Source organism: Tripterygium wilfordii, chromosome 2, assembly GCF_013401445.1.
Source record: "Tripterygium wilfordii isolate XIE 37 chromosome 2, ASM1340144v1, whole genome shotgun sequence".
NCBI classification, from domain to species: Eukaryota; Viridiplantae; Streptophyta; class Magnoliopsida; order Celastrales; family Celastraceae; genus Tripterygium; species Tripterygium wilfordii.
Window position 1 is genome coordinate 8,993,836 of NC_052233.1, and position 22,414 is coordinate 9,016,249.

A 22,414-nucleotide genomic window follows, 5' to 3' on the forward strand; every position below is an offset into this window, starting at 1 on the left:
GTAATTAGTAATAAATTTGCTTTTTTTCATTATAGTTCACTTTTGGTGTTTTTTAATAGTAAGGGTTTCATTCTCATTCCTAATTGCATAACTAACTTTCGGGGGACTATTATCAGGCCTGGATAAAGGCCTTGGAGAGAAGGATGAGAGAGAACTTTTTTGAAGCATTTGGAAAGGTCATTGTAGTGTCTGCTTTGGTTGGTGGCTTGGAAACTTATGCTTTGCTCCTTTCATTGGGAAAATGTAACCTCTTAACGCGCTACCACATACATTCGGGGGTCAGTAAGAAAGAACAAAAATTACCCTTTTTTGAGACATTGATCCAACTGTAAAATGCTGAGAGATAGACATTAGACAAGACTTTATTGAGTAGAAGCAAGTGAAAAAACATTTAGAAAATATGCTTTGAATATGAAATCAATGGGCATGTTGCGCGCGTGCGTTTTTTATTTGGGGAATATCTGTAGAGTCATGGTGCAGAAAGAGGGAGACTTCCTTCAAGGAATGATGAAAACATGGTGAGTGCACGTTCCGGTTGATCTCTTGGAACCATGAGCCCTGCTCCTCTAACTGTAGCTAACGTCAACCCTTCATATGCAACTACATACCCTCCAACCTGTTGCCATGCAAAGTTTATAATATTTCATGTCACTAATCCAGTGAAGAAGATATAGGGATAACATCTCTTCGAGCTGTTGCTTTTATTTCTAAATTTAGTTTTTATTTTCCTTACTCAAAAATAAAATAAAAATTTGTTGTTCTGCTGTGAGGAATAATTTTACTTTAGAAAGCTTATGAATTCACATGCCTTTGGCTAACCCGTCATAGTTATTTTCTTTTTGTTCCAATTTTTAGAGCATGGTTTTTCTCGTCTCAATTGCATATGCCTCTGCAGTGAATACACTGTAAAAGAGTTCCAATGCTGGAATCTTAATCTCCATGAATACATTAGACCCAGTGGTTCTGAGTTAGATGATAGCATGGCTTCAATTTTTTGTAAAACTTCATACACTAGTCTTTGAACAAAAGGACATGTGACGTGTCTACAGATGCATGGTTTTCTGTATCAGCTCAAGATAGCTCATATAAAAAACTACTGTTCGAATCAAAATTCGTGGAGTTGAACTAACTTGTGGTAGTTATTGTCATTTTTTGGGGCACACTGTTCTGATGTGGAGGGAGGGGATCAAAAGAAAGCAAGAAAGAGGAAAATTGAGTCAGTGATATTATATTACTACCTCGTTATTGATGTTCCAAGGATGCCAAGAAGTCTTGATAGGAAGATTGAGGCTGTCTATTGAATACCTGGATGATGTAATTGGCACTGGAGCATCTAGATCTCCACTGCAAAGGTAATATCCGATTGTTAAAACATTTGTTGACTCATTTCTGAACTCTGCCCTAATATTGTCAATAAATTACCAAATGATAACATTCTTCTTCATTGTATTTAGATTAGATGATATGTTTAGTAGTCATAATTTATTTAAGTTTATCATACCTATATATCCACACTCTCATGCCATCCCTCATGAGGTTCTTAATGATGGGTAGGATAGTTGTTGGACTATCAATCCATTTCGTGATTTTTTCGCTGCTCAATCATACATTAGAATATATGTAAGTCATATTCGTATAATTATATCTCAAAATTGGGACATGCTCGAACTGGTGAGTACCTGCAGCCGCTCCATGTTATCTTATTTGTGTGGAGTGCCATTTGCACCTCTGGAGTGTTCAAATAAGACTCGACGTAGAAGTCTGAACAAGGATCATTATCATGGACCTATTTAAAAGAAATATCTTAGACTAATTGGACCTTGTAGGTGTTAATAAAAAGCTATACGAACGTCTTGCAGCTCAAGATTCTAGAATCAAAACTTACTGATGTTAGTATTGGTTTCTAAGAGGAAGACAAATTTAAGATTGCAACTACCTTAAGAAAGTACTAAATGTATCGAAATCTTGGAACACTTACAGAACCGGTTGAGCCTTTCTTCGATGAAGGTTTAAGGCAAAGTGGAGCATAAATATTGAGGGTATCAATTTGTCCCCTCTCATTTGAGGCCTTTTTTGTATAGTACATACATTCATCTGAATATACTTCTCCTGCAAAATCACAATATTGATGGATGGCTTCAATGGTTTGATCTGAGATCAAGGCATGTGTCCACCAATGATCAAAGATCCCTTTGATGTTCGTATAATCATCAATCCATGCATTTCCGATCTGCATACATATCATCCTAGTTAGGACTGATAAGACAATAATTACTTTTGCCTTTCATATGTAAATTTTTAAGCAAAGAAGATGTCTATTCAAACTTTTTATGAACATACAGCAATGCCTTTGAGATTAATGACAGTTTGTTGCGTGTATTTGTTGTTGAGCATAATGGTATACGCAAGCTGAGGCACATAATGACCAGCATAGCTCTCTCCTGTAATGTAAAAATCTCGGGATTTGTATTGTGGGAACCTTTCAAGCTAGTTGACAAGAAAGGTATAGGCATCAGCTGCGGTAGTTTTATCTCCGGAGCGGTTATAATCAGATCGTGTATTTGAATAAGAAAAGCCTACCCCTGCTGGTGATTCCAAGAATATTACATTTGCCACTGCCATTGATCACAGAAATAGTGAGTGTGATTTTCTAATATTTTAGAACAAATTATGAATTCGGAGTCTATGCTAGATAAGAAAATTCTCCTTACCGTTGTTCCATGCATAGTCGTTGCGGAACAATGTTTTGCCATCACTATTTACTCTGAAGGGCCCTAGTTCAGTCATTGCTCCATACCCAAATGAAGAACATCCAGGTCCTGTTATCCCAGGTATCATCCATTGACAAAGCTATCAGATTATGAAACTGTACTTCCTTTCAACATATGCATATATTAGTATTCCTGTTTAAAAGACTCGAAAAAGGCTCATGCCAACAGAGTTGGAAAATATATGTTAGACAGATAAAATCTACGATGCTTTTACATGATAATGATGTTCACATCATGTAAAATCTGTTACCGTAGTATTCCGTAAATATAGCTGCTGAGAAAGTTAAATTATGCATTTTGACATAACTGCATGATGAAAGGGACAATGATGATAGAATGTCATTAAAGCTTAATACCTCCATTTAACCACAAAACCAATGGCTTCGTCGAAGAGTTTTGTGGGGACTCAGCAAAGTAATAAAAGAGTGCTCTGCCCGCTTGTGGATCTACTGTGACATAGCCTGCATACTGCTCAAAATCCACACCAATTGGTTGCCCCGGCAACGCATAAATCTTGTCCAATTGCATCAAGCCTTCTTGAGGGCCAATGTACACATTGGAGTAGTTTTTTGCGGCATGTAACTCTTGCCAAGGATGTGCAAGAGAACGATATTCTGATCTTTTGGATTCCAGAAATTTGTATAGCGTCTCACCCTGGTTGGCTTCGCAACATATAAGAAAAGCTGCAAGGCAGGAATAGCATAGTAGCCATGTAGAGAGTTTAAGGGTTAGCTTCATCATCTTGATGCCCTCTTACCATGACATTGCGCTTCATAATTCTATTTATAACAACATAGTATGGCAATAACAAAGTTTTTAGATTTGTCTTTTGGTTCTTCAGGGATTTTTTAAAGGTCAAGTAGTTCAACAATGTGCTGGTGACAATCAACACTCAATGAGACATTGACCAGCTGGCCTGGTATTCAAAAATGTAACTTGGTTTCTTAACAATGTAGTATTTGCCGGATGCTTATTGCTTTGGAAGTATTTAATTACTTTCTCTTCTTTTGTATCTGTCGGACCTGATTACAGGAAAATCACCAGCTTGTGCTGATTAGAAACAAAAAATATTGAAAATTTTCTTAGGATTGTTCGACTGCGATCGATTCTTAATCAATTGTAGTATGTGAAGTGGACAAAAGATGGCAGAACAATAACGCCCGAGGTTTTACAAGAAGTCCTAAAACACAAGTTCTGGCTTCTGAGTAACTTCTGGTTTAAGAGGGACCAATTTTAACCACAACTTTTGTTATATATATATACCATAATAGTATTCCTTGGGTCTGGTGTAAACATTGTGCTTCTTTAGGTCAATTTTGACTCGCAGATGTTGAAACGAGATGAACTTTTCTTGTATGTGAATGTGCATGTATACGTAATATCATCCTACTTCCTCCTCGAAACTTATAGGCCATTGATGAATCTTATAGCTGTTGGGAGTTCAAGTAGCAAGATATGAATTAGTTAGCAGTTTAGACGATGTGGGTGAAGAGTTTGAAACTCTATTTGCGCAAAATACCCATGATTTGGCTATGTCAAGGCAAGATGGCATGCAAAAGGAGTTGTAGGGCTGAAAGTTTTGGATACCCTTGTTCTAGTTAAATTGGGCTGGATCGATATTTTTTGACCCATTACCAATAGTTTTTATTGTTGGTGATTGAAGAACCACCCAATGCAACATGCCCTTTGGAGTTTGGAGTTTCAACAGATGAGAGGGCATAAGCTTCGGGCCATCAGAACAGTTCGTATCAAGCTTACGATAGACGAAATTGGGTTGAAACCCATGTGGGTGAAATAGGGCTCCTAACCACATCTCGAAAGTGGGCAAACTTATGTAACAAGGAAATACTCTTTGTTGGTTCAAACTCTCGCCCTTAGCGTCATCCATTTTAAGTCTACAAAAAAGTGTGGTTGTAGTTAGTTTTGCTATAATTAGTTGTAATTACAGGTTACAGCCCAAATCCCTCCAAATAATGATTTTATTTTTTTGTGTTATTAGAATTTATGAGTTCTGATTTAGTGATTAATGTTTAGGATTTTGGGGTTAGGGTTAAGGATTTATGGTTTAATGTAGTAGTTAGGATTTAGGGTTTAGAATTTGGAGTTTAGGATTTAGGTTTAAGATTTAAGATTTTTTTTTTGAAAACCTTCTATATTCAACATTAGAATGATCAAAATACTCAATAACACCAAAAACAAAACACTAAAAAATGATTTATGAGTGATTTTAACTAAAAAAATAATAAACGAAGATATTGAACTAGCTTGAGAATCCGGTACGAGGACATGAGCGGAGCCCAATCTGTACTATAGCCTTGTAGGTTTCGTTTATTTGTTAATAAGCTGGGCCAGAACTTGGAGAAGCCCAGTTAGCCCGTTCTCAAAGACATGAGATTGCCCGTTGGCGATTCCTTTTATTCTTCATATGTAATTTTGGCGACCGAGGATTCGAGTGCAAATCGCGCCTTATGGCGTGGATAACTCGGAAATAAGACTGATTCATTCTCTTGACTTCAGTTTTTGAAATTTGAAAAGATTGAAACGCTGAAAGAAGAAAACCCTAGTTTCAGTGATATCTTCTTGGTTACGTCAAGCTACTAGAATGTCTGTCCGTTGGCGTGTTAGTCTCCGAGTGACCAAAGCTTTCTTATCAGTGTTAAGGGTAGTACCTCCGGTTCCAAGCTCACGAGGTGCAAAACAAACCAGGTATGGCTTCGGCAAGTTAATTATTAAGCGTTTCAATTGCATCCCTAATTGCATATATAAATTTTGGTAGATTTGATAAGGTCATCGTTAGTTTGGAAACCTATGCTCTGCTCTTTTAACTCGAGTGCCGCCACATACTCCTATCAGTTGTGAAGAAAAGATGTTACTATTTTAAAACAGTGATTAAATGCAATAGATTGACAACTGAGAAGGCTTAAGTGGAGTAGAAGAAATAAGTGAGAAAAAAACATTCAGAAAATCCATCGTGAGCACAACTTTATTTTCCCTCTTGCTGTAATTAGTGCTTAATGTTCTTTTTTTTATTATAGTTCAATTTTGGTGTTTTTTAATAGTAAGGGGTTCATTTTCATTCCTAATTCCATAACTAACTTCTGGAGGGACAATTATCAGCCTGGATAAGGGCCCTGGAGAAGAATGAGGGAGAATTTTTTTGAAGCATTTGGTGAGGTCATTGTAATGTCTGCTTTGGTTGATGGCATAGAAACTTATGCTTTGTCCCTTTCACTGGGAAAATATAACCTCTTCATATGCTACCATATACGTCGAGGTTCAGTAACAAAGAAAAAACACTATCCTTTTCGAGACATTGATCCAACTGTAAAATGCTAATAGATTGACATTAGACGAGACTTTATTGAGTAGAAGCAAGTGAAAAAACATTCAGGAAATATGCTTTGAATATGAAGTCAATGGGCCCGCTGCGCGCGTGCATTTTTATTTGTGGAATATCAGTAGAGTCATGGTGCAGAAGGAGGGAGACTTCCTTCAAGGAATGATGAAAACATGGTGAGTGCACGTTCCGGTTGATCTCTTGGAACCATGTGCCCTGCTCCTCTAACTGTAGCTAATGTCAACCCTTCATATGCAACTACATACCCTCCAACCTGTTGCCATGCAAAGTTTATAATATTTGATGTCACTAATTCAGTGAAGAAGATACAAGGATAACACCTCTTTGAACTGTTGCTTTTATTTCTCAGGAAAAAAAAACCCGGATGTTCTGCTATGAGGTATAATTTTACTTTAAAGCTTATGAATTTACGTGCCTTCGGCTAACCAGTCATAGTTATTTTCTTTTTGTTCCAATTTTCAGAACATTGTTTTCCTCCTCTCAGTTGCATATGCTCCGCAGAGCATGCACTGTGAAAGAGTTCCAATGCTGGAATCTTAACCTCCATAAATACATTAGACCCAGTGGTTCTAAGTTACATGATAGCATGGCTTCAATTTTTTGTAAAACTTCATACACTAGTATTTGAACAAAAGGACATGTGATTTATCTACTGATGCAAGGTTTGCTGTATCAGTTCAAGCTGGCTCGTATAAAAAAAACTACTGTTAGAATCAAATTTCATGGAGTTGAACTAGTTTGTGGTAGTTAGTGACATTTTGTGGGGCACACCGTTCTGATGTGGAGGGAGGAGGATCAAAAAAAAGCAAGAAAGAGGAAAATTGAGTCGGTGATATTATATTTCTACCTTGTTATTGATGTTCCATGGATGCCAAGCAATCTTGATAGGAAGATTGAGGCTGTCTATTGAATACCTGGATGATGTAATTGGCACTCGAGCATCTAGATCTCCGCTGCAAAGGTAATATCCGATTGTTAAAATATTTGTTGACTCATTTCTGAACTCATCCCTAATATTGTCAATAAATTACCAAATGATAACATTCTTCTTCATTGTATTTAGATTAGATGATATGTGTAGTAGCCAGAATATATTTAAGTCTTCAATGAAGAGTAGGTAAAATTTCTCTAGTCCAAATTTGATTATGCTGAAGTTTCTCATACCCGTATATCCACACTCTCATGCCATCCGTCATGAGGTTCTTGATTATGGGTAGGATAGTTGTTGGGCTATCAATCCATTTCGTGATTTTTCTGCTGCTCAATCATACATTAGAATATATGTTAAGTCATATTCGTAGAATTATATCTCAAAACTGGGACATGCTCGGGCTGGTGAGTACCTGCAGCCGCTCCATATTATCTTATTTGTATGGAGTGCCATTTGCACCTCTGGAGTGTTCAAATAAGACTCGACGTAGAAGTCTGAACAAGGATCATTATCATGGACCTATTTAAAAGAAATATCTTAGACTAATTGGACTTGTAGGTGCTAAAAAGCTACGAACGTCTTCCAGCTCAGGATTCTAGAATCAAAACTTGCTGATGTTAGTATTGGTTGCTAAGAGGAAGACAAATTTTGCAAATGAGGCTTCGAAACCAGTATTAATAACACATCATGTATGAAACTATGGGATGTCATAGGAAGCATGTAATTTTAATGCACCATGTGTTATGTATTTGGAGTGGTAAGATTGCAACTACTTTAAGAAAGTACTAAATGTATCGAAATTTTGGAACACTTACAGAACCGGTTGAGCCTTTCTTCGATGAAGGTTTAAGGCAAAGTGGAGCATAGATATTGTAAATATCAATGTCTCCCGTCTCATTTGAGGCCTTTTCTGTATAGTACATACATTCATTTGAATATACTTCTTTCGCAAAATCACAATACTGGTGGATGGCTTCAATGGTTTGATCTGAGATCAAGGCATGTGTCCACCAATGATCAAAGAGCCCCTTGCTGTCCGTATCATCAACAATCCATGCATTTCCAATCTGCGTACATATCATCTTAGTTAGGACTGATAAGACAATAATTACTTTTGCCTTTCGTATGTAAATTTTTAAGCAAAGAAGACGTCTATTCAAACTTTTTATGAACTTACAGCAATGCCTTTGACATTAATGACAGTTCGTTGTGTGTTTTTGTTGTTGAGCAGAATGGTATACGCAAGCTGAGGCACACAATGACCAGCGTAGCTTTCTCCTGTTATGTAAAAATCTCGGGTTTTGTATTGTGGGAACCTTTCAAGCCAGTTGACAAGAAAGGTGTAGGCATCATATGCGGTACTTTTATCTCCGGTGCTGTTATAATCAGATGGTGTATTTGAATAAGAAAAGCCTACCCCTGCTGGTGATTCCAAGAATATTACATTTGCCACTGCCATTGATCACGCAATCAGTGAGTTTGATTTTCTAATATTGTAGAAACAAATTACGAACACGAAGTTTATGCTAGATAAGAAAATTCTCCTTACCATTGTTCCATGCATAGTCGTTGCGAAACAATGTTTTGCCGTCACTGTTTACTCTGAAGGGCCCTAGTTCAGTCATTGCTCCAAGCCCAAATGAAGAACATCCAGGTCCTGTTATCCCAGGTATCATCCATTGACGAAGCTATCAGATTATGAAACTCTACTTCCTTTCAACATATGCATATATTAGTATTCCTGTTTAAAAGACTCGAAAAAGGCTCATGCCAATGGAGTTGGAAAATATGATGAAATATACGATGCTTTTACATGATAATGATGTTCACATCATGTAAACTCTGCGGATCATAGTATATAGTAAATATAGTTGTTGAGAAAGTTCAATTATGCATTTTGACATAACTGCATGATGATAGAATGTCATTAAAGCCTATTACCTCCATTTAACCACAAAACCAATGGCTTCGTCGAAGAGTTTTGTGGGGACTCAGCAAAGTAATAAAAAAGTGATCTGCCTGCTTGTGGATCTACTGTGACATAGCCTGCATACTGCTCAAAATCCACACCAATTGGTTGCCCAGGCAACGCATAAATCTTGTCCAATTGCATCAAGCCTTCTTGAGGGCCAATGTACACATTGGAGTAGTTTTTTGCGGCATGTAACTCTTGCCAAGGATGTGCAAGAGGCGGATATTCTGATCTTTTGGATTCCAGAAATTTGTATAGCGTCTCACCCTGGTTGGCTTCACAACATATAAGAAAAGCTGCAAGGCAGGAATAGCAGAGTAGCCATGTTGAAAGTTTAAGGGTTAGCTTCATCATCTTGTTGCCCTCTTATCATGGCATTGCACTTCATAATTCTATTTATAACAACATAGTATGGCAATAACAAAGTTATTTGACTTGTCTTTTAGCTCTTCAGGGATTTTTTAAAGGCCAAGTAGTTCAGCAATGTGCTGGTGACAATCAACAATCAATGAGACATTGACCAGCTTGCCAAGTATTAAAAAATTTACCTTGGTTTCTTAACAATGTAGTATTTGCCGGATGTTTATTTCTTTGGAAGTATTTAATTACTTTTTCTTCTTTTGTCTTTGCCGGACCTGATCACAAGAAAATTCTCTTAGGATTGTTCTACGGCGATCGATTCTTAATGAATTGTAGTATGTGAAGCGGACAAAAGATGGAAGAACAATAACGCCCGAGGTTTTACAAGAAACCCTAAAACACAAGTTCTGGCTTCTGGGTACATTTTGGTTTATGAGGGACCAATTGTAACCGCAACTTTTGTTATATATATATACCATAATAGTATTCCTTAGGTCTGGCGTAAACATTATGCTTCTTTAGGTCAATTTTGACTCGCAGACGTTGAAACAAGATGAACTTTTCTTGTATGCGAATGTGCATATATATATATACACACACACACACGTAATATCATCTTACTTCCTCCTCGAAACTTGTAGGCCATTGATGAATCTTACAGTTGTTGGGAGTTCAAGTAGCAAACTATGAATTGGTTAGCAGTTTAGACGATGTGGGTGAAGAGTTTGAAACTCAATTTGCGCAAAATACCTTGGATTTGGCCATGGCGTGCACAAGGAATTGTAGGGGCTGGCTCATGTAACAAGGAAATACTCTTAGTTGGTTCAAACTCTCGATCTTAGCGTCATCCATCTTTAGTCCAGAAATAAACAACTGAGTTATTACTCCATGGTTGCCATTAACAATACGATGTCCACAATAGTGCTTGAGCTTCGGACATTGGTGTGTTTTGAATAGATTTATCTGTGGTGTGTTTTTAATAGATTTGTCTGGTTCAATTTATTTTGCACTCATAAATAGGATGGCCAGAATGTCTATAGAACACCCGTTCAAGTTACTACTTGTCAAATTGGGCTTGCCATCCAATTTCTTTTGTAGCAAATGTCATATAATTTTGACCTATTTTTTTAATCCTCTATTTTTTGAAACTGTAAAATTATACAATCAAACTATTAGCATTATATGACGTAGATGGACTTTTTAATGTCTATGTTTTTGTTTGAAACAATAACATAATCATGAACAATAACATTACGCGAGCAAAACGAGACAACTTCTGGTCTCCCTTTTCGGTGGCCATTTTGGACGGAATGTGACTGAGTATTGTGCGTCTCGATGAGGGGAGTCTAATGACGATAGTGATGTAACGAACCGTCGATATTTTCCAATGAATTATATATAGCGAGGATAGTGATGTAATTGACATTTTCATGGGTACTTATGTGTCCATGTGTTTTTTGAGTGGACCTAGATGTCCAAAAGTCTTCTTAAAAGTACCAGTCTGAAATGTTTCTAATAAAAAAAGGGTCAGTGATTGGTTGTTTTCAGCCAACCCAACAAACTAGGAAACTGAGTCTGCAGTGATAAACGAAGTTATTGAACAAGCTTGAGATTTTTTTTTGACTGGGAAAGCCCTAGTCCAATGGTTATTTTATGATCTCTGAGCCAGTTTTAAATTAGACCGGATTATCACAGCTCGAACTATGATGATAGGCGTTTTAGATCAAGTCGATACCCGTGCGGTGGGTAAATGCTTAAAAAAAATAAATATAAAAGTTTGAGAAAAGGACATATCTGATTATCTGCAATGAGTGGAGCCCAATCTATTTTAGGTTCCGTTTATTTATTAGTAAGTAGGGCTAGAACTTGGAGAAGCCCAGTTAGACCTGGCTCGTCCGCAAAGACGGGAAGATTGCCTGTTGGCGGTTCCTTTTATTCTTCACATGCATATTTTTGGCGAGTGAGGATTCGAGTGCAAATTGTGCCTTATGGCGTGGATAACTCGGAAATCAGACTCTGATTTATTCTCTTGAGTCTTGACTTCTGTTTTTGAAATTTGAGAAGATTGAACGCTGAAAGAGAAAACCTAGTTTCAGTGATATCTTCTTGGCTGCGTCAAGCTACTGGAAATGTCTGTCCGTTGCCGTGTTCGTCTCCGGGTGACCAAATATTTCTTATCAAGGTCAAGGTAGTACCTCAAGCTCCAAGCTCACGAGGTGCAAAACAAACCACGTATGAATTCCACAAGTTAATTATTAACAACGGTGGTAGGCAATAGCAAGGTGATCATTTACTTTTTCTTTTGGTTCTTCAGGGATTTTGGAAGGACAAGTAATCCAGCAATGCACCTGCGACAATCTATGAAACTTACAGTCCAACCGGTCAGGTATTATAAATATGTAATTTGGTTTCTTAGAAAGGTAATAGTTGGGATATGGTCTTGCTTTGGAAGTATATATATTTATTTATTTGTATCTCTTGAACAAATTTATTTGTTTTGTCTACACTCTACAGTATATTTATTGATTAGGAGATTCTTATGGAACTTTAATTAAATTTTGTTTAATAGCAGTCAAACCTGATGACAACAAAAATCACCAACCTCTACCTACAAATTTTTATTTGTTTGTATCTTTTGAACATATTTTTCTGTGTTGTGTATGCTATATGTTCCTCCTGATTAGGAGATTCTTATGGAGACTTCAAATTCTATTTAATAATAGTCCAATCTGATGACAAGAAAGTTCATTAGAAAACAATTTATTATGAACCCACTATTACTGGCTTGGCTCCAAGTGATTAAACAGCTGATAGAAGGGTATGTCGTTTAATCCTGGAGCAGTTACAGGGCTTATGTTACAGCACAGGAAATTTCCCAAAGGGCTCCAAGTGGCTTATCCATCAAATTTCACTAGCTCTTGGGGGCACAAAATTCAGCTGCTTTAACACATTTTAAGGTGATTTTATAATTTATACAATTAATGGAATGATGTTTTAAGCAATTTCTACTAAGTTGTTTGAGCTACTTCAGGATGGTTTTTCCAGGATAATTATACGAGTTTTTCTCCACAACAATTGCCACTGTTTCAGTGCATTTGCAAATTTTTGTGATAATTTCTCATAATATATGGTCTTTGACATTATTTTGACTCTGGAAGATAACCAAACAATGGTATCTTCTATTTTTAGTTCCCAGTCAAAACTTGCATATTCTCTCCAAAACATGCATATACCAGGACTCAATTAATTAAACAAGACTGTGAACCATAATCATTCAAATTAGTTTTTAAAAGATTGCACATATATAAATATAAATATAAATATATATAACTATATATATATATATATATAACTATATATATATATATATATAATATTCTTAAGGGTTTCTTTGTAATGCTTAATCTACTTTTTTGTCTCTCTTGCTGTAATTAGTAATAAATTTGCTTTTTCTCATTATAGTTCACTTTTGGTGTTTTTTAATAGTAAGGGTTTCATTCTCATTCCTAATTGCATAACTAACTTTCGGGGGACTATTATCAGGCCTGGATAAAGGCCTTGGAGAGAAGGATGAGAGAGAACTTTTTTGAAGCATTTGGAAAGGTCATTGTAGTGTCTGCTTTGGTTGGTGGCTTGGAAACTTATGCTTTGCTCCTTTCATTGGGAAAATGTAACCTCTTAACGCGCTACCACATACATTCGGGGGTCAGTAAGAAAGAACAAAAATTACCCTTTTTTGAGACATTGATCCAACTGTAAAATGCTGAGAGATAGACATTAGACAAGACTTTATTGAGTAGAAGCAAGTGAAAAAACATTTAGAAAATATGCTTTGAATATGAAATCAATGGGCATGCTGCGCGCGTGCGTTTTTTATTTGGGGAATATCAGTAGAGTCATGGTGCAGAAAGAGGGAGACTTCCTTTAAGGAATGATGAAAACATGGTGAGTGCACGTTCCGGTTGATCTCTTGGAACCATGAGCCCTGCTCCTCTAACTGTAGCTAACGTCAACCCTTCATATGCAACTACATACCCTCCAACCTGTTGCCATGCAAAGTTTATAATATTTCATGTCACTAATCCAGTGAAGAAGATATAGGGATAACACCTCTTCGAGCTGTTGCTTTTATTTCTAAATTTAGTTTTTATTTTCCTTACTCAAAAATAAAATAAAAATTTGTTGTTCTGCTGTGAGGAATAATTTTACTTTAGAAAGCTTATGAATTCACATGCCTTTGGCTAACCCGTCATAGTTATTTTCTTTTTGTTCCAATTTTTAGAGCATGGTTTTTCTCGTCTCAATTGCATATGCCTCTGCAGTGAATACACTGTAAAAGAGTTCCAATGCTGGAATCTTAATCTCCATGAATACATTAGACCCAGTGGTTCTGAGTTAGATGATAGCATGGCTTCAATTTTTTGTAAAACTTCATACACTAGTCTTTGAACAAAAGGACATGTGACGTGTCCACAGATGCATGGTTTTCTGTATCAGCTCAAGCTAGCTCATATAAAAAACTACTGTTCGAATCAAAATTCGTGGAGTTGAACTAACTTGTGGTAGTTATTGTCATTTTTTGGGGCACACTGTTCTGATGTGGAGGGAGGGGATCAAAAGAAAGCAAGAAAGAGGAAAATTGAGTCAGTGATATTATATTACTACCTCGTTATTGATGTTCCAAGGATGCCAAGCAGTCTTGATAGGAAGATTGAGGCTGTCTATTGAATACCTGGATGATGTAATTGGCACTTGAGCATCTAGATCTCCGCTGCAAAGGTAATATCCGATTGTTAAAACATTTGTTGACTCATTTCTGAACTTTGCCCTAATATTGTCAATAAATTACCAAATGATAACATTCTTCTTCATTGTATTTACATTAGATGATATGTTTAGTAGTCATAATTTATTTAAGTTTATCATACCTATATATCCACACTCTCATGCCATCCCTCATGAGGTTCTTAATGATGGGTAGGATAGTTGTTGGACTATCAATCCATTTCGTGATTTTTCCGCTGCTCAATCATACATTAGAATATATGTAAGTCATATTCGTATAATTATATCTCAAAATTGGGACATGCTCGAACTGGTGAGTACCTGCAGCCGCTCCATGTTATCTTATTTGTGTGGAGTGCCATTTGCACCTCTGGAGTGTTCAAATAAGACTCGACGTAGAAGTCTGAACAAGGATCATTATCATGGACCTATTTAAAAGAAATATCTTAGACTAATTGGACCTTGTAGGTGTTAATAAAAAGCTATACGAACGTCTTGCAGCTCAAGATTCTAGAATCAAAACTTACTGATGTTAGTATTGGTTTCTAAGAGGAAGACAAATTTAAGATTGCAACTACTTTAAGAAAGTACTAAATGTATCGAAATCTTGGAACACTTACAGAACCGGTTGAGCCTTTCTTCGATGAAGGTTTAAGGCAAAGTGGAGCATAAATATTGAGGGTATCAATTTGTCCCCTCTCATTTGAGGCCTTTTTTGTATAGTACATACATTCATCTGAATATACTTCTCCTGCAAAATCACAATATTGATGGATGGCTTCAATGGTTTGATCTGAGATCAAGGCATGTGTCCACCAATGATCAAAGATCCCTTTGATGTTCGTATAATCATCAATCCATGCATTTCCGATCTGCATACATATCATCCTAGTTAGGACTGATAAGACAATAATTACTTTTGCCTTTCATATGTAAATTTTTAAGCAAAGAAGATGTCTATTCAAACTTTTTATGAACATACAGCAATGCCTTTGAGATTAATGACAGTTTGTTGCGTGTATTTGTTGTTGAGCATAATGGTATACGCAAGCTGAGGCACATAATGACCAGCATAGCTCTCTCCTGTAATGTAAAAATCTCAGGATTTGTATTGTGGGAACCTTTCAAGCCAGTTGACAAGAAAGGTATAGGCATCAGCTGCGGTAGTTTTATCTCCGGAGCGGTTATAATCAGATCGTGTATTTGAATAAGAAAAGCCTACCCCTGCTGGTGATTCCAAGAATATTACATTTGCCACTGCCATTGATCACAGAAACAGTGAGTGTGATTTTCTAATATTTTAGAACAAATTATGAATTCGGAGTCTATGCTAGATAAGAAAATTCTCCTTACAGTTGTTCCATGCATAGTCGTTGCGGAACAATGTTTTGCCATCACTATTTACTCTGAAGGGCCCTAGTTCAGTCATTGCTCCATACCCAAATGAAGAACATCCAGGTCCTGTTATCCCAGGTATCATCCATTGACAAAGCTATCAGATTATGAAACTCTACTTCCTTCAACATATGCATATATTAGTATTCCTCTTTAAAAGACTCGAAAAAGGCTCATGCCAACGGAGTTGGAAATATGTGTTAGACAGATGAAATCTACGATGCTTTTACATGATAATGATGTTCACATCATGTAAAATATGTTACCATAGTATACAGTAAATATAGTTGCTGACAAAGTTAAATTATGCATTTTGACATAACTGCATGATGAAAGGGACAATGATGATAGAATGTCATTAAAGCCTAATACCTCCATTTAACCACAAAACCAATGGCTTGGTCGAAGAGTTTTGTGGGGACTCAACAAAGTAATAAAAGAGTGCTCTGCCCGCTTGTGGATCTACTGTGACATAGCCTGCATACTGCTCAAAATCCACACCAATTGGTTGCCCCGGCAACGCATAAATCTTGTCCAATTGCATCAAGCCTTCTTGAGGGCCAATGTACACATTGGAGTAGTTTTTTGCGGCATGTAACTCTTGCCAAGGATGTGCAAGAGAACGATATTCTGATCTTTTGAATTCCAGAAATTTGTATAGCGTCTCACCCTGGTTGGCTTCACAACATATAAGAAAAGCTGCAAGGCAAGAATAGCATAGTAGCCATGTAGAGAGTTTAAGGGTTAGCTTCATCATCTTGATGCCCTCTTACCATGGCACTGCACTTCATAATTCTATTTATAACAACATAGTATGGCAATAACAAAGTTATTTGATTTGTCTTTTGGTTCTTCAGGGATTTTTTAAAGGTCAAGTAGTTCAACAATGTGCTGGTGACAATCAACACTCAATGAGACATTGACCAGCTGGCCTGGTATTCAAAAATGTACCTTGGTTTCTTAACAATGTAGTATTTGCCGGATGCTTATTGCTTTGGAAGTATTTAATTACTTTCTCTTCTTTTGTATCTGCCGGACCTGATTACAAGAAAATCACCAGCTTGTGCTGATTAGAAACAAAAAATATTGAAAATTTTCTTAGGATTGTTCGACTGCGATCGATTCTTAATCAATTGTAGTATGTGAAGTGGACAAAAGATGGCAGAACAATAACGCCCGAGGTTTTACAAGAAGTCCTAAAACACAAGTTCTGGCTTCTGAGTAACTTCTTGTTTAAGAGGGACCAATTTTAACCACAACTTTTGTTATATATATATACCATAATAGTATTCCTTGGGTCTGGTGTAAACATTGTGCTTCTTTAGGTCAATTTTGACTCGCAGATGTTGAAACGAGATGAACTTTTCTTGTATGTGAATGTGCATGTATACGTAATATCATCCTACTTCCTCCTCGAAACTTATAGGCCATTGATGAATCTTACAGCTGTTGGGAGTTCAAGTAGCAAGATATGAATTAGTTAGCAGTTTAGACGATGTGGGTGAAGAGTTTGAAACTCTATTTGCGCAAAATACCCATGATTTGGCTATGTCAAGGCAAGATGGCATGCAAAAGGAGTTGTAGGGCTGAAAGTTTTGGATACCCTTGTTCTAGTTAAATTGGGCTGGATCGATATTTTTTGACCCATTACCAATAGTTTTTATTGTTGGTGATTAAAGAACCACCCAATGCAACATGCCCTTTGGAGTTTGGAGTTTCAACAGATGAGTGGGCATAAGCTTCGGGCCATCAGAACAGTTCGTAACAAGCTCACGATAGACGAAATTGGGTTGAAACCCATGTGGGTGAAATAGGGCTCCTAACCACATCTCGAAAGTGGGCAAACTTATGTAACAAGGAAATACTCTTTGTTGGTTCGAACTCTCGACCTTAACGTCATCCATTTTAAGTCTACAAAAAAGTGTGGTTGTAGTTAGTTTGGCTGTAACTAGTTGTAATTATAGGCTTACAACCCAAATCCCTCCAAATAATGTTTTTATTTTTTGTGTTATTAGAATTTAGTGTTTAATGTTTAGGATTTTGGGGTTAGGGTTAAGGATTTATGGTTTAATGTAGTAGTTAGGATTTAGGGTTTAGAATTTGGAGTTTAGGATTTAGGTTTAAGATTTAAGATTTTTTTTTTTGAAAACCTTCTATATTCAACATTAGAATGATCAAAATACTCAATAACACCAAAAACAAAACACTAAAAAATGATTTATGAGTGATTTTAACTAAAAAAATAATAAACGAAGATATTGAACTAGCTTGAGAATCCGGTACGAGGACATGAGCGGAGCCCAATCTGTACTATAGCCTTGTAGGTTTCGTTTATTTGTTAATAAGCTGGGCCAGAACTTGGAGAAGCCCAGTTAGCCCGTTCGCAAAGACATGAGATTGCCCGTTGGCGATTCCTTTTATTCTTCATATGTAATTTTGGCGACCGAGGATTCGAGTGCAAATCGCGCCTTATGGCGTAGATAACTCGGAAATAAGACTGATTCATTCTCTTGACTTCAGTTTTTGAAATTTGAAAAGATTGAAACGCTGAAAGAAGAAAACCCTAGTTTCAGTGATATCTTCTTAGTTGCGTCAAGCTACTAGAATGTCTGTCCGTTGGCGTGTTAGTCTCCGAGTGACCAAAGCTTTCTTATCAGTGTTAAGGGTAGTACCTCCGGTTCCAAGCTCACGAGGTGCAAAACAAACCAGGTATGGCTTCGGCAAGTTAATTATTAAGCGTTTCAATTGCATCCCTAATTGCATATATAAATTTTGGTAGATTTGATAAGGTCATCGTTAGTTTGGAAACCTATGCTCTGCTCTTTTAACTCGAGTGCCGCCACATACTCCTATCAGTTGTGAAGAAAAGATGTTACTATTTTAAAACAGTGATTAAATGCAATAGATTGACAACTGAGAAGGCTTAAGTGGAGTAGAAGAAATAAGTGAGAAAAAAACATTCAGAAAATCCATCGTGAGCACAACTTTATTTTCCCTCTTGCTGTAATTAGTGCTTAATGTTCTTTTTTTTATTATAGTTCAATTTTGGTGTTTTTTAATAGTAAGGGGTTCATTTTCATTCCTAATTCCATAACTAACTTCTGGAGGGACAATTATCAGCCTGGATAAGGGCCCTGGAGAAGAATGAGGGAGAATTTTTTTGAAGCATTTGGTGAGGTCATTGTAATGTCTGCTTTGGTTGATGGCTTAGAAACTTATGCTTTGTCCCTTTCACTGGGAAAATATAACCTCTTCATATGCTACCATATACGTCGAGGTTCAGTAACAAAGAAAAAACACTATCCTTTTCGAGACATTGATCCAACTGTAAAATGCTAATAGATTGACATTAGACGAGACTTTATTGAGTAGAAGCAAGTGAAAAAACATTCAGGAAATATGCTTTGAATATGAAGTCAATGGGCCCGCTGCGCGCGTGCATTTTTATTTGTGGAATATCAGTAGAGTCATGGTGCAGAAGGAGGGAGACTTCCTTCAAGGAATGATGAAAACATGGTGAGTGCACGTTCCGGTTGATCTCTTGGAACCATGTGCCCTGCTCCTCTAACTGTAGCTAATGTCAACCCTTCATATGCAACTACATACCCTCCAACCTGTTGCCATGCAAAGTTTATAATATTTGATGTCACTAATTCAGTGAAGAAGATACAAGGATAACACCTCTTTGAACTGTTGCTTTTATTTCTCAGGAAAAAAAAAACCCGGATGTTCTGCTATGAGGTATAATTTTACTTTAAAGCTTATGAATTTACGTGCCTTCGACTAACCAGTCATAGTTATTTTCTTTTTGTTCCAATTTTCAGAACATTGTTTTCCTCCTCTCAGTTGCATATGCTCCGCAGAGCATGCACTGTGAAAGAGTTCCAATGCTGGAATCTTAACCTCCATAAATACATTAGACCCAGTGGTTCTAAGTTACATGATAGCATGGCTTCAATTTTTTGTAAAACTTCATACACTAGTATTTGAACAAAAGGACATGTGATTTATCTACTGATGCAAGGTTTGCTGTATCAGTTCAAGGCTGGCTCGTATAAAAAAAACTACTGTTAGAATCAAATTTCATGGAGTTGAACTAGCTTGTGGTAGTTAGTGACATTTTGTGGGGCACACCGTTCTGATGTGGAGGGAGGAGGATCAAAAAAAAGCAAGAAAGAGGAAAATTGAGTCGGTGATATTATATTTCTACCTTGTTATTGATGTTCCATGGATGCCAAGCAATCTTGATAGGAAGATTGAGGCTGTCTATTGAATACCTGGATGATGTAATTGGCACACGAGCATCTAGATCTCCGCTGCAAAGGTAATATCCGATTGTTAAAATATTTGTTAACTCATTTCTGAACTCATCCCTAATATTGTCAATAAATTACCAAATGATAACATTCTTCTTCATTGTATTTAGATTAGATGATATGTGTAGTAGCCAGAATATATTTAAGTCTTCAATGAAGAGTAGGTAAAATTTCTCTAGTCCAAATTTGATTATGCTGAAGTTTCTCATACCTGTATATCCACACTCTCATGCCATCCGTCATGAGGTTCTTGATGATGGGTAGGATAGTTGTTGGGCTATCAATCCATTTCGTGATTTTTCTACTGCTCAATCATACATTAGAATATATGTTAAGTCATATTCGTAGAATTATATCTCAAAACTGGGACATGCTCGGGCTGGTGAGTACCTGCAGCCGCTCCATATTATCTTATTTGTATGGAGTGCCATTTGCACCTCTGGAGTGTTCAAATAAGACTCGACGTAGAAGTCTGAACAAGGATCATTATCATGGACCTATTTAAAAGAAATATCTTAGACTAATTGGACTTGTAGGTGTTAAAAAGCTACGAACGTCTTCCAGCTCAGGATTCTAGAATCAAAACTTGCTGATGTTAGTATTGGTTGCTAAGAGGAAGACAAATTTTGCAAATGAGGCTTCGAAACCAGTATTAATAACACATCATGTATGAAACTATGGGATGTCATAGGAAGCATGTAATTTTAATGCACCATGTGTTATGTATTTGGAGTGGTAAGATTGCAACAACTTTAAGAAAGTACTAAATGTATCGAAATTTTCGAACACTTACAGAACCGGTTGAGCCTTTCTTCGATGAAGGTTTAAGGCAAAGTGGAGCATAGATATTGTAAATATCAATGTCTCCCGTCTCATTTGAGGCCTTTTCTGTATAGTACATACATTCATTTGAATATACTTCTTTCGCAAAATCACAATACTGGTGGATGGCTTCAATGGTTTGATCTGAGATCAAGGCATGTGTCCACCAATGATCAAAGAGCCCCTTGCTGTCCGTATCATCAACAATCCATGCATTTCCAATCTGCGTACATATCATCTTAGTTAGGACTGATAAGACAATAATTACTTTTGCCTTTCGTATGTAAATTTTTAAGCAAAGAAGACGTCTATTCAAACTTTTTATGAACTTACAGCAATGCCTTTGACATTAATGACAGTTCGTTGTGTGTTTTTGTTGTTGAGCAGAATGGTATACGCAAGCTGAGGCACATAATGACCAGCGTAGCTTTCTCCTGTTATGTAAAAATCTCGGGTTTTGTATTGTGGGAACCTTTCAAGCCAGTTGACAAGAAAGGTGTAGGCATCATATGCGGTACTTTTATCTCCGGTGCTGTTATAATCAGATGGTGTATTTGAATAAGAAAAGCCTACCCCTGCTGGTGATTCCAAGAATATTACATTTGCCACTGCCATTGATCACGCAATCAGTGAGTTTGATTTTCTAATATTGTAGAAACAAATTACGAACACGAAGTTTATGCTAGATAAGAAAATTCTCCTTACCATTGTTCCATGCATAGTCGTTGCGGAACAATGTTTTGCCGTCACTGTTTACTCTGAAAGGCCCTAGTTCAGTCATTGCTCCAAGCCCAAATGAAGAACATCCAGGTCCTGTTATCCCAGGTATCATCCATTGACGAAGCTATCAGATTATGAAACTCTACTTCCTTTCAACATATGCATATATTAGTATTCCTGTTTAAAAGACTCGAAAAAGGCTCATGCCAATGGAGTTGGAAAATATGATGAAATATACGATGCTTTTACATGATAATGATGTTCACATCATGTAAACTCTGCGGATCATAGTATATAGTAAATATAGTTGCTGAGAAAGTTCAATTATGCATTTTGACATAACTGCATGATGATAGAATGTCATTAAAGCCTATTACCTCCATTTAACCACAAAACCAATGGCTTCGTCGAAGAGTTTTGTGGGGACTCAGCAAAGTAATAAAAAAGTGATCTGCCTGCTTGTGGATCTACTGTGACATAGCCTGCATACTGCTCAAAATCCACACCAATTGGTTGCCCAGGCAACGCATAAATCTTGTCCAATTGCATCAAGCCTTCTTGAGGGCCAATGTACACATTGGAGTAGTTTTTTGCGGCATGTAACTCTTGCCAAGGATGTGCAAGAGGCGGATATTCTGATCTTTTGGATTCCAGAAATTTGTATAGCGTCTCACCCTGGTTGGCTTCACAACATATAAGAAAAGCTGCAAGGCAGGAATAGCAGAGTAGCCATGTTGAAAGTTTAAGGGTTAGCTTCATCATCTTGTTGCCCTCTTATCATGGCATTGCACTTCATAATTCTATTTATAACAACATAGTATGGCAATAACAAAGTTATTTGACTTGTCTTTTGGCTCTTCAGGGATTTTTTAAAGGCCAAGTAGTTCAGCAATGTGCTGGTGACAATCAACAATCAATGAGACATTGACCAGCTTGCCAAGTATTAAAAAATTTACCTTGGTTTCTTAACAATGTAGTATTTGC

General features: G+C 36.9%; 2 protein-coding genes and 2 pseudogenes across 2 annotated transcripts; all 4 read right to left on the reverse strand.

The window, feature by feature from the left end:
• Positions 1-389: 389 nt before the first annotated feature.
• On the reverse strand, positions 390-4,659 carry LOC120010921 (annotated as a pseudogene).
• Positions 4,660-6,214: 1,555 nt separating this feature from the next.
• LOC120010931 (serine carboxypeptidase 1-like) lies at positions 6,215-9,386 on the reverse strand. Its single transcript, XM_038861867.1, has 8 exons — positions 9,002-9,386; positions 8,610-8,717; positions 8,238-8,512; positions 7,876-8,127; positions 7,473-7,579; positions 7,294-7,386; positions 6,977-7,082; positions 6,215-6,382 (listed from the first exon to the last, which is right to left on the reverse strand). The coding sequence occupies exons 1-8, from the start codon at positions 9,384-9,386 to the stop codon at positions 6,236-6,238; spliced, it is 1,473 nt and encodes a 490-aa protein (XP_038717795.1). The 3' UTR covers positions 6,215-6,235.
• Positions 9,387-13,288: 3,902 nt separating this feature from the next.
• On the reverse strand, positions 13,289-16,957 carry LOC120010934 (annotated as a pseudogene).
• Positions 16,958-19,018: 2,061 nt separating this feature from the next.
• Positions 19,019-22,192, reverse strand: LOC120010940 (serine carboxypeptidase 1-like). The gene is made up of 8 exons (XM_038861893.1): positions 21,808-22,192; positions 21,416-21,523; positions 21,044-21,318; positions 20,682-20,933; positions 20,279-20,385; positions 20,100-20,192; positions 19,783-19,888; positions 19,019-19,186 (listed from the first exon to the last, which is right to left on the reverse strand). The coding sequence occupies exons 1-8, from the start codon at positions 22,190-22,192 to the stop codon at positions 19,040-19,042; spliced, it is 1,473 nt and encodes a 490-aa protein (XP_038717821.1). The 3' UTR covers positions 19,019-19,039.
• Positions 22,193-22,414: the final 222 nt, after the last annotated feature.